The sequence below is a fragment of the Melospiza georgiana genome, chromosome 2, assembly GCF_028018845.1.
Source record: "Melospiza georgiana isolate bMelGeo1 chromosome 2, bMelGeo1.pri, whole genome shotgun sequence".
Classification (NCBI taxonomy): Eukaryota; Metazoa; Chordata; class Aves; order Passeriformes; family Passerellidae; genus Melospiza; species Melospiza georgiana.
The window spans coordinates 112,929,037-112,941,801 of NC_080431.1; the positions used below are offsets into that span (position 1 = coordinate 112,929,037).

Sequence of the window (12,765 nt, forward strand, 5' to 3'; positions counted from 1 at the left end):
GAGAAGTCCATGTGGTGCTCCAAATTATGCAGTGATATTTACAGTACCAGGAGGACCCTTCTCCACTTGGAGACTGAAAAAAACAACAAACTGTAACACCAGCTTTGCACCTGCAGGAGCCTTCCCCATGCAGGTGAAGCTTCCAGCTCCATTTCTGCAGAATTTTGCCCTCTATGTACCACACAAACAACAGAGACATTCAGAAGGGTTTGAGCAGGGTGGGAGGTACTGGACAGACTGAGGAGTCCTGGGCTTGCTCTGTCTGGGACTGTGCTGAAATCTGCCCATGGAGCTCACTGTGTGCTGTGGATCTGCTGAACTTAAAGCCTAGGCAGGGTTTCAAATTTAATCTTTTGCTACTGAAGGCTCCTACAAGGAAAACAGACTGTGGTAAAGGAGGCAAGACAGGATGCTAAGTGTGTGCTTTACAGTTTTTGTCTCTTGATAAAAGGTTATACAGTAATAAAAGAAACAAAGCTCTCCAATCTTTCTACTGTGTAGCATTACTGAATGGTAGTTCCACTTAAGAGAAGAAAAGGTATTAGTTACATCAAACCACTACTTATTGTCATCTACATAAGGCAGAAGCACCCTCATGGGCCTTGTGAGATTTCTTTCCTTATGAGCTGGATACACAGAATTCCAAGAAATTCACATTAACAGAGTCAAAAGTGTAGTTAAAACATTTATGATGGACTATACTCAAATTATCAAAATTACTTTACCTGTTTAATGCCATAAACATTTGAGATGAAAAATGTGGCACTGAAGTCAGACACCAATGCTCACCAGAGAAGTTTGTATTTCTAACATCAGAAACACTCCACTGCTTGATTTTCAGTAGGTCTTCCCATCTTTGTGCTTTGCTGGGAAAAGAGGTAGTTCTGAGAGTGAATTAACCCTTTCACTTCCATGAGCTCAGCCACTGTGGACTCACCACTGCAGGAGCTGCCTACAGGACACCAGCTACGCTTCACCAGGACTGAACAACACAACCACTTGAAAAATTACCTCTTACTGAACAGTTCACAGTTTGCACCATCCCCTCCTTGTGGGGCTAGATCCAGAACAGATGAGCACCTACAACTCCTCTGACAGCTCCCCTGTTTCCTTCCACGTGAGGCCCACGCTGACTCTCATCCATTACTTCCCCCAAAACCACAACCTCAAGGGACTCAGGTACAGCTCTTGTTTTGGGATGCACAGAACTGTGATTCCAGCTGTGGCACTAAGGGCACTCAGCAGGTGGGGTAAAGTGATGGATGAATTTCCCTTCTATGGGCTGCAAGTCAGGCTCTGGATGCTGCAGGAAATAAAACACCTTTGCCTGCCCTGGCTGGGTGGGAGGAGGCACAGCCAGACTGAGATTGCAGCTGTGGATTTTACAAGAATTGTAAACATATTTGGCCAACTAACCTGCAGAAGGAGCAGGCAGGAGAAAATTAGCCATAGGATTACTGTTGTGAGAAAGATTCAACCTTGAGAACCCCTTTCTGATTGCACATGCAATGGTCCCAAACAACTGGAACATGGACCAACTCCAGCTGCAAGTTCCACTGTGAGGAAAAAATCCTGTATCATTTAAACATAAACACTAAAATTCATCTTATACAACAGCACAGCCAACCAAACTTTGAGAATTCATTTTAAGGAACAGTGTGCTTCTGACACCTAAAAAGAGGTGGCAATGCCTGCTGCCTTTAACCATTTTCAGAGAAAATGCAGATCACGTGGGCCAGCGAGGGCACAAAGAAGGAAAATGAAGTGCCAGGCCATCCATGGTTACACCTTCTCAGTTGGCTCTGCCCTAATTCCAGCCTTGTGGAAGGAAGCCTGTGCTGACCCAGGAAGAGCAGAGCCCCTGGGACAGACTGCAGGCTGTGTCCCTACAAAGGCTTCCCTTAATACTTTTACTCACTGCACGAGTCACTGATTTGCTCTTGAAACTCGCTGTGATGAAATGAAGGACCCAAAAGCATTTAATTGTTGAACACATAAAAGGAAGTATATTTAAAATAAAAAAAAATTGGTCAGACTGTAGAGTCAATTACCATTTTTAAAGGAATTTACAGGGCTGTTGTAGATGAGTCTTTTGGAATAGTCAGTTTATCGCAATGTCTAAACTGGTTTCTTCATTGCACAGTATTTTCTTTTAAAATGTGTGCATCTTTAAACAATTACATACATATTAAAAATCAGCATTTCTTTGCTTCAACTTAATTAAAACGTTAATACTCTCAGACAACACAGATCTGAAATGGTGAAACCAGTAATTGCCCCCTCCCACCTTACAACAAATTAAATTGAGACAAAATTACAAACACATTTCACTACATGATTATTATTAATAAAAATCAGTTTTTCTTTTTTTTTTTTCTTTTTTTTTAGAAAGTTGCCCAAAATGCAAGGGATGTGCATAGGTTTACAACTTAGTCAGAATAATATTTTGCTTTATTCCCTTGGGTACGTGTTCCCATGAACGGAATGTACTTTGCTGTAGATTACAGGTTTTATCAACACAGATACACCAACGGCATGAACGCTTGCGACTGTCCACATGCATTAAGAGTCAAGACCCAATTTCAAATTTCTAAAACTTTTACAGAGTTCTTCAAAGAGACAGTATCACATTATTTGGATGTTACACAAAAAAGTACTTAAAAATACTATCCTAGGAGAGAAAAAAAAAAAAAGCATGAGAAAAAAAAAAGGCCTTTAAAATTTATGAATTTGTTTTGTAATCACTAGACTAATTACTTCAAATAAATAAAGGAAAGCAAAGTATTCCAATCCATAAAATCAGACTCTAAAAAGAATGTAGTGTTCCACCCCCAAGTTAAGGTAACAGAATCATATTATTATTACTATTAAAATAGATTATAGAAAGCAGCATCTATTTTGTGCAGTTTTTAGGGGCCCTTGAAATAAAAAGCTATGATTTCCAAAAATATAACATTCCAAAAGACTGAATAGTACATACATTTAAAGATACATTTTATTAAAGTTTAGGAGAAATGATTAAAAAAAAAAGATACTGTCTCTTTAAATTAGTGTTTCATCTTTTTTTCCCCCTCCTCCTATCTATTCGGACATGACAATAATTATATTTTAGGTCACACTACATCTAGGTAGTCTCTAGGGGCCAAGACCTGTTGACACAAGGTCAATAACGAAGAGGTTTTCCATGTATGAGGTGGTTCCCAGTAATGACAGATTTTTTCTTTTCTCAATTCTCTCATTCCTGGTCTAGTAGACCCAGGAGACTGGGACCCACTGGGAGGCTGTACACACGAGCTCGATGGCTTCCTCCAGGTGCCTGATGGTTTCATCAATCTCATTGTTGATAATTGTTAGGTCAAAGTAGTGTGCATATGTTCTCTGTAAGATCTCCGACTCCTTCTGCAGGCGCTGAAGGGATTCATCCTGTGCGGCAGCCGAGAGAGAAACAGGAGAAAACAAAAGTTGGATTGTTTTGTGCTGTCCCACAACAGCTCCTCAGCTGAGAAGGAAATGGGCAAAAAGGCCTCAGAGAGTTGAGGTGCTTTAGCTCTCCCACCTACAGCTATGGGAATCACATGGGAGAAAGGGCACAGCTCCCTCTGGAAGCTGACACTCAAACAGCACTCGGTTATTGACGTTCTGGGAGACAAAACAAAACACAGCTCTAGAGTTAAAAAAGCAAGGTAGAGGATGGAAGTTTGGAAAAGCAGCAATGGAGACCACATATGAATAAATCAGACCTGGTGCACAAGTAAGAGCTATTGGGCCTAGGCCCCAGTGAGAATGTGAGAAATGGGAGGAGGGGGAGAGGCTGTCAGGAATCAGCTGTTCCCACTTTTGGTAATGTTTTCTGTTCCACACCAATCCTCTGGGTCTGCTTCCTTCAGTGACAATTTACTGATAAGGAAGTTCTCACTCCACATCATTGCTCTGTGGTTTCTGTCTCAGAGCAGGGCATTTCCAGCCCCTCACAGTAGGAGATCCTGGAGATGAACCAGGCAGCTTGGACATCAGACCTTTGTTAGTGAGGTCTGCCTGCCTGAGGCAGCTGCATGCAAAAGGCTTCTTCCCAGGGCTCTGCAGCAATTGTAAGTTTGAATTATCTTCCTGCAAATTTCCTTATGAATTAAAAAAAACCCCAACAAACCCATTTGCTGTTTTCAGGAACCTTGAAATAGCCACAGGAAAGCAATCAAGTCTTTCTTGTCCCACAGGTTTGAGGTGGATTTGGTGCAAAGTGATTCCTGCTGCTCTGCAGCATCCATAGGCTGACTCTACTTGATAAATCAGCTGGGATACACTTTGCTAAACAGACACAGTGCCCACAGCTTTGTCACTAGAAATTATTCTGGAAACTGATTTTTATCCAGCTGTTAAGATGACCTCCACCTTTATTTTTTTCTGTTTCAGTTTCCCAAGTATTTGTAATTACAGTGGCAAGTAGCTGTGGAACAGGAGCTTTCAGGTCCCCTCAAGGAAACAACCTGCTCTGAGACAGTTCTCCTTCCCTGCAGCAATGAAACCAGCCACTTCTGGAGGAGAAGTTCTCTGCCAGAGTTACAGTTCTGCTTCTCTCCTGAAGCTGCAGCCTCAAATGGGGAGGGGGCTGTGTGGTGTGGTTGTCTTCACTTGAAAATTATTACAAATTTCCTTCCAAGTCAGGCAAATACTCCTCACATGCATTTCTGTACAAGGGATGTTCCCTGGATGGGCCATTATGCACCACCTGCAACTCCTGGAACTTCTGTAGAAAATTCCAGTGTGTCCAAATGTAATTTATGCTATTAATAAAGAGAACAATGTGGATCAACACTAGTATTAAATATTTTTGTGGATTATTTCATATGGCCCAGTGTTCTTAAGTCAAAACCCTAGTTAGGTGAACTTCCAAATTCTCAGAGATTCCAAAAGAGACAGCAATTTGTATCGGCTGAGCATCAAACTTTTCCTGCTTAAATTAACCTATAAAGGAGGGTCAGTAACTTGTCATGCAGACTATTTTCAATGCTTTAAATATATCTAGCTAAGATTAATTTTGTATTTATAGTCTGTCTTGTCCAAATCATAGTGCACCTTGAAAAGAGTTTTGATCTCAGGACACAGGGCTAAGAGTGCCTGAGAAGCCCCTGGAAGCCTCAGAACTGTTAAGTCCTTATGCAGATTTTGAATTATTATTCAGATTTCCCATCAATGCGACTTTTACCTACAGATTTGGACTTTTCTCACTACAGCATCTATCCTATTGTGACTGACAATGAAAATCTGAAAATCTCACAGCTCTCTCATCTTAAAACAAAGTGAACTGGTAAAGTTTACCTTGCACACACAGGTTCCATAAAACTAAGTCTTTCAAAAATTCATTAAATTTCAGCATTTTTCTGACTTAGCTTCTCCCAGATCCAACTTTACTGGGACCAAAGTGGTCTTTATTTTGGAATATCTAAATTTTCCAGACTGCTGGAAATGTAATACATTACTTCTTTCATATACTTTAATGGGCAGTAGTAAGTTTGGGATGAGCCATTGCAATAAGTTTCAAATAGGTTCAAACTTTCCTAAGCTCAGCAAAAGGAAAAGAGACAAAGCTCTTGATTTTTGTTTCATTTTGGGACTAAATTTCACCTGTGTTTGCGATAGAGTATCTATTTGCACATGTCAGACTTGGCTGTTTTCTTTGAGTCTGCAAGACTTAAATATCAAAATTCATCTTTGAAGCTAGCTGTAATCAAAGTATTTGCTGTAGTAAGTTCCTCTCATCTTCTCTAAAATGTCTTAATTAAATTTTGCATACTAACATCTCAGCTTATGTTCCAAGAAGGAAATTCTTCAGCAGTTGTGCTCTCAATAGTGTCAAGGCAGAAGATATTTATCAAAATGTTCAGTGAGCTGCAGACAAATGAATGGCCACAAATTCAGAAATTAACATTTGGGAGCACAACATCTGCATTTCCTTCTTCCCTCAGCTCTTGTGCAATAGGAATTTTATGTGGGTCTAGTTGCTGTGTGTCCATTACTGGATCAGACTTTTTCTTGCTAATTCATAATCTCTCATTTTCTTCCTAATTTCATAATCTCTCCTTTTCCACCACAGCTGAAAGGAGTTAAACATGGCTTTATCCATGAAATACCCATGTACATAAAGGCCACCAGTGGCACCTTCACTCTCTGAGGGCTGGGTTTTTTAGCCTGAAAGTACATAGCACAACAGCTGCCACTTGTGGCAATCAAAGCCCAGCCCAAAAAATTACTAATATTCCCTTCTAAGGCTGTGGACAATGTGGAAACACCATCAGGCCTTTGCCAGTTTTGCTTCAACAGAAAGAAATTTGCAATTTAAACAGTTGGTGGGCTCCACATTTTTAAAGAAAAATCCTTTTATTCTTTGGCTGTAGGAAGTGAGGAAGCACAACTAAAAGTCTGAAGAATTTGGCTCCATAAGGTTTACATCAAATAAATGGAGCCTGTGATCTCTTTGCTGCTGTCTGGGCAAAGGAGGTAGGAACAGCTGGAGGAAAGAGGAACCACCCCAAGGTTTTCTCATGTGCTCTCTCCTCTGTTTTAGCACAACAACCATCAGATTTAAACTTCCTCTGTGATTAGACAGGCACTCTGGGAGATTCCCTATACGATTTACATTGGGCTTGTGCTTTGCAGTTCTGCTCAGGGTGCATTGCTAGATCCTCTGGAAACGATAATATTTTGTCTCCTGACTCTTGCTGTGTGGGCCTCAATTACTGAGACATTTTGGTGGTCTTTGACAGAATCATCAAGTGTCTCAAAGGCACTGTTAGGATCAGGCCTCTGCACTGGTTTCACCACAGAGTTCAGATATATATCTGTAAGAATATATTTTTTACTCCATAGCCTCTCTTTTGCTAGCAGACAATTTTAGTGCAGATATCAAAAGTCATTATTATATTAAATTTTGACTCCAATGGTAAAAGTAATGTTGCATGGGAACAAGCAGGTCTACATTCTAGAACTACTGCAATAACCAGGACTACCTTGTGAGCCCCTAGCTGGTACTTACAGGCAGTTTTCTGCACCATTTTGGCAGCTATGTACAATTAGTACGAATGCAGGAAAATGAAAAGAAAAGCAAAGATGAATTTTAAGAAAACATGGGGAGGGGAAAAAAGGACAGTTGTTACAGAAATGTTCTCAAAAAGTGCAAGTAAAATAAAACAAGGCAGGGCAAGAGGATCAACAGAAAGGGACACTCATTATGCAAATGAACCTTTCAAAAAGGAAGCATGAATGGGAAATAGGAAACATACACTCCTCATCCTTGTTTGCTGCCCTGCAGGCTGCTACACACAGACACACTTTGCTTATCTGCCCAGAAAACCTTGGAAAACAGGATTCTGTGTGTGGGTAAGGGCTGTTGCTATTACCATTGCCTGCTCCTCCCTTTCCTTTGCTTTAATTGATTGATTAAATTAGCACATTTTGTAAGTGTGGCCTTGGCTCAGCAATTCATGTGCCTGGGTGAAACCCTGCAGGCACAGAGACTTTTGTCACAGGAGCTTAAAACAGGTTTTACAGCACCAACATAATATTTTACTTCTACTAATTCTTTGGCATGAAGTACTTCCCCACCACTACTGTAAAAGGCACATTTCTGTTCTCTTCCCAGTGTATGAGGGAAAATGTTTTCTCCCTCACATGAACTGTCCCAAGTATCTCTGTATTACATCCTAACTGGAAGATTAAAATTTAAGTACCACTGGCAAATGAGTGAGGCCAAGGAAAGACTATTTGGGAGCTGAGCAGGTATGAAGGCAAAAAGCCTGAGCATTTGTGAATTTTACAGGGTACCTGATGCAATGCTATTTGTTTACACAAAGGAAAATTTAGTGTAGATGACAAAATTCTAGTATTTTATCCAGATTGTACTGATTCACAGCATCACACCAGCAGCTACATGAAGTGTCACTTCACTAACATGGCAAGCTGGGCTGTGCTGAGAGATCTTTGTTTTTACACTCTTGGGTTGTACCATTAGGGTGTGGGTCCCTAAGACACAGTGAAATGATATAATGCTGTGAAAGTGAACAGAGCCATCTTCCCCCTCCTGTCCCTCTTTCACTGCTTGTTCTAGCACTGGTGCTTAAAAATTAACAAAACTCCAATTTAGAGCTGAAGTAGCTCACTAAAGTATCTTAGTGAACAAGCAGAATGCCTCAGCTGTCAGTAAAATTCCAGCTTGAGGCCAAAATTCTTCACTTTCCACTTTTGGTTTCAATTATCATGCAGGGTATTTGCATTTAAATGTGCAAGTCTGGCTCCCTTCTTTCCTGCCGGGCTCTGCAGTGATGTCCCAGCTCCATGCTTATGATAGTGTAGTTACATTTCTACAGAAACCTGCTCTAGTGACATGGCTTCTGACTTTGTGTTTTGATGATCAAGGAGACATCTAGGATATTTGGAACAGATTCATGATCAAACCCAACAGATTAAATACTTTAATATCATGGTTTTAGGAAGGTGTTTGTGAAAATGGAGTTTGTGTTAGTGTCAGCAGAATTGCTTGGTATCCTTGAAATCAGCAGCAAGAGCAGATACCCTATAAAAACTAGGTAGGAAATGGATGATGTGCACCTCCATGAATACTTAGCATGAATTCCACAAGCAATTACCCCTGGGGTCAAAGATCCCAGTTCTTAGAGGACAGGTGTCAAAATGAACAAGCCTATTTCTGATATTTATTTGCTGTGCAGGGAAAATGCTAAAGGTAAAGGTGGGATCAGTGCTGGCATTGCAACTCACAATTGAGTAATTTGTGCCAATGATTTGGAAATGGATCTTTGAGCTGGAGCAGGGAATGAAATGTAAGAATATGTACTTATAAGAATATGTACTTTTAGCATACAGCACATGGATCCTTCCTCTTGAAGCCCACATTTTGAATTATTGGTTCATAAACAATAAATGTATGTCAATCAACTTAATAAGGCTGTGATTAAATTATTTTTCTGCCTCTTCACTTACAAACAAGGAAACAATTGAAGAGTCTGATTTGCACATTTGAACCCCATCCTTAATTCTGTCCCTGCCAGGACATCAGATTGCAATGTGCCATACCTCATTAATGCCTGGGGTAATCGTAGGTGCAGCAATAAAAACAACAAAAGGAGCAAACTCTGCAGTTCTCAGGACCTTCAATGCCTAGGGGAAAAAAAAATCAGATACTTTAGAGGAAATCTCCAACAATCAATGTGAAGTAAGTTTAGTCACGCAAGCAAAAGACACAAATTCACGATCTACCAATGCTGGATTTGTTTTAACTGGAGTCAAGATCTTAGTAATACAGACACCTAGCTTTTTCTATTATTTTAAATTTTTGGTGGTCAAAACATGTATTTATCCTTAATTAAAGGGAGTTTATGAGAGAGTAAAAGCTTTAGCATTTTCAGAGTGCCTCTCCCCCTACAGTCTCAAAGAGTGTGGAATTCTGTTTACATTTAAACTGACTGATAAAATGCCATGTAAAAAAAATCAGGTATACCATAAATAAGGAAAAGAGCCAACTTGTTTTAGAATATTGATTAGAGTATAAATTTTATTATTATAAAATTATTATTTAAAAAAAATGAAATGCGATGTGAGAAATTTGAAGTGTTTAAAAATTGAGCATAGCACTGAATGCAATAAATACAGCTCCAGGCTCCTGAACCAAATCTGTGCAAAAGAGAAGAGCTCTCATTAAGAGTTCCCTTACTGAACTGAGTGACACAGACCTGCCATGTGTCACAGACCTGGACTGAAGTGCAGGACATTGGGTTAAACACCTCAGCTGAACTCAAAGGGATGGACAAGATAAAGTCAGACTGCTAAAGGTCACTCTGGCTTTGCTCTTTTGATTACTGTCTTCTCCAAAGCTTTTTCTTTTTAAGAAACCAACAAATAAAAACAAACAAACAAACAAAAAAAACATAATCCACCCTCTCCTTCAGCTAAAAGGTTTTCATCTCTGCTGCCACCAGGAATCACCTCTGTCAGCCTGTTCCAAACAAGAGACAAACCCCATAACTGAAATGCAAGAAAATCCATAAGAGTGCCCAAGGGAGAACAGGCAAGGGGTGTAAGAGAACCAGGAATAAATCCACAAACAGGCTGGCCTCAATGAGCTGAGATGGATGAATGAGGAAGCTGGATAGCAAAGTGCCTTGCTGGACGTGAGCTGGAGGAAATGTGGCAAAGGCAGCTGTTAGCAAATGTAAATATATTCCAACAAAGATTAAAATCTCTTCTGAGAATTGTACAGCTCTTGAATTATGCATATTAAAAAAGTTTATCAAGAGAGTTTGCTGTTAACAGCTGCTTCATTTGAACTCATTAAAAATGCTGCTCTCCCTGAATGCTGTTAAATGTGGGATTTTATTGCTAAGAACATCACAACACCATCATACTCTGAACTCTCTTAAATAGTTTAGTCAGGTATCTCATTTCTGTTGTGAAATTCTTAGAAAAATCTGAACTTCCTGAATCCATTTACAAAGAAGAAACAAGTCAGCAAATTTAAGCAGATAACCTGGGTCACAATTTTGTCCTTCCTCCCATTTCCTTCCATCTGCTAGAATAATATGAACATCACAATTGTCTATATTCATGTTGTTTCATTTAACAAAACATATAAACAGATCCCTGTGAATTGAAAGTAATGACTGCACAGATGTTTCAAAGGAAATGTATCAGAATTTTCCACAGATTTTATACAATGAATAAATAAACTATTAGTGTTTCTTCAGAGCCGTGTTTTTCTTCTCTGTGTTCTTCTAACCATATGATTACCAGAATTCCACAGGTTGATATCCTGGTGGTTCAAGGGCTTTTGTTTCACATCACTTTATGCAGCACTTACCTAGTGTGCAATCAATAAAAAATTTCAATGAAACAAGGTTGAAGGATTTGTGATGAGTCCTATTTTTATACACTTCTAATTAGTTACCTGAGGTTCTACATCAAGTATTGCAATTAGTCCCTGCTCATGGATCTTTCGTATTGTTTCCAGTTTTGTCCCATACATTGCATCCTCATGGCTGCCATATTCCAAATATTCATTGTTTGATATATCCTGCATCATTTGGTCATGTGATACAAAGTAGTAATTTTTGCCATTTTCTTCATCTTTCTTTGGAGGTCTGGTTGTGTCTGAAAATATAAAATATTTTAGTACAGAAGCAATATTAAGGTTATATGTGGCTTCTTTTTTCTGTTTTTTTATCAATACTTATTCACTGAACTGAACCTGTCAGATCACACACACAGAGCAATGAAGGATGAGGGAGTCAGAATGACAGGCACTGGGAAAAGCAGGAGTTTGAGGGATATGTGTTGGAAAAAGCAGCAGTGGAGTCCCTAGGGTCTACTGAACTTAAAATACTCATATTTCTCCTAAATCCCCTTCTGTCCCAAAAACATTTCTGCTTTTTCCTTTTTTAAAAAAATTTATGAGGTTCTTTTGAGTGCGAAAAGGATAAGCCTAAAAAACTGTTTAAAAACCTGATTACCTGTGATCAAGAGAAGTAAAGGCTACTTAGGAATAATATACTTTTTGAATATTGTTTCTACAGACTTATGTGGTAAGAGAAGTATGGCCTACTAATCTTTACAATTAACTGCCATTGTGCCTGACCTGGTATTTTTGATCTGGTTTTCAGTATGCAGGTAATTTCTTAATAAAACATTCTTCCAAACACTTCACCTAATTGAAGGCCCATCTCAAAAGCTACCTACTACACCATGGTTTTGTAAAGGGATGCAGAAAATGCATCTTTTTAGTCTTATTAAATCAGTGAAACAATTTCAGTGCAGGAATCACAGAGCAGGAACCCAATGCACACAACCTAAGGCATGCTCACCATGGTATATGTGAGTCCATTTTAAAAGCATCTGCAGATAAAATCACTACTTTCTGTGAAGAAAATTACATGAGTGTCACTTGTGAGCCAGGTATGGCATTTCTGAGTTCAGTCTGAAATAGAGTGAACAGGTAGGGGCTGGATGCTTTTATTTTTGGTGTGCTCAGCTTGAGGAAAAAGGATGCATCTCCAAGAGACCATGAAATGGGATCTGCAGTTCCTGCAGGGTATTCATAGAGATTGTCATGAAGGGAAAACACCTCTGTGCTTTTCAAAACAACCCACTGGCAAGCAGTGAAATTAACTGTGTTTTCTGGAAACCTGAAACTATTTTAGTGCAATACCAGTCCTTAAGACTTGGCTGCGTGAAGTAATTAAAACACTAAAGTTTCCTTCTAAATTCAGCTCATATTTCTTCTTATGGGAATGGGAATGATACACGGTTAAAAATGAGAAAACTTTTATCCTTCATTCTAAATGAACACAAATTTGGGGTAGAGAGAAGTATGTCTAACAAGAAGTTTTGTGAATAATAAGGGACATTTCATGCAAAAGTGGTGTAACTTTCTACCCTGCTCTTTGAAAAAGCAAAAGAACCAGATCCAGTCCCACACAGCTCCCACCTTCAAGGCAGGATTTGTCTCAGCTGAGCTGAACACAGGCAGTAGAAGCAGGAGGGTCTTGTCAAGGAGGACACAAACAATTCTGCAGCACACTGAGCCCTGCTACTTACGAGGAATGGGATAAGCAAATCTGTCCGGGTGTTTTGTGATGAGCGTATTTTTTATGTGTCTTCTTCCCACACCGTGGGCACCTGAGCCACAACACAAAAAAATCATTTAGAAATATTCCACCAGAAAGGCTTCAAAGCTATGATGCTATGTTCAGAAAAGTAACTGAA

At 39.5% G+C, this 12,765-nt stretch overlaps 1 protein-coding gene across 7 annotated transcripts in view; it reads right to left on the reverse strand.

Moving 5' to 3' along the window:
* Nucleotides 1-1,983: 1,983 nt before the first annotated feature.
* Nucleotides 1,984-12,765, reverse strand: part of CASK (calcium/calmodulin dependent serine protein kinase) — a 185,383-nt gene continuing 174,601 nt past the window's right edge. For all 7 annotated transcript variants that reach the window (XM_058018749.1, XM_058018750.1, XM_058018745.1 and 4 more), the window contains 4 exons: nucleotides 12,598-12,678; nucleotides 10,952-11,154; nucleotides 9,085-9,168; nucleotides 1,984-3,423 (listed from right to left, as the gene is read on the reverse strand). In XM_058018749.1, the coding sequence (XP_057874732.1) occupies nucleotides 3,247-3,423; nucleotides 9,085-9,168; nucleotides 10,952-11,154; nucleotides 12,598-12,678 (545 nt within the window). In that variant the 3' untranslated portion in view covers nucleotides 1,984-3,246. The remainder of the gene's footprint in view (nucleotides 3,424-9,084; nucleotides 9,169-10,951; nucleotides 11,155-12,597; nucleotides 12,679-12,765) is intronic.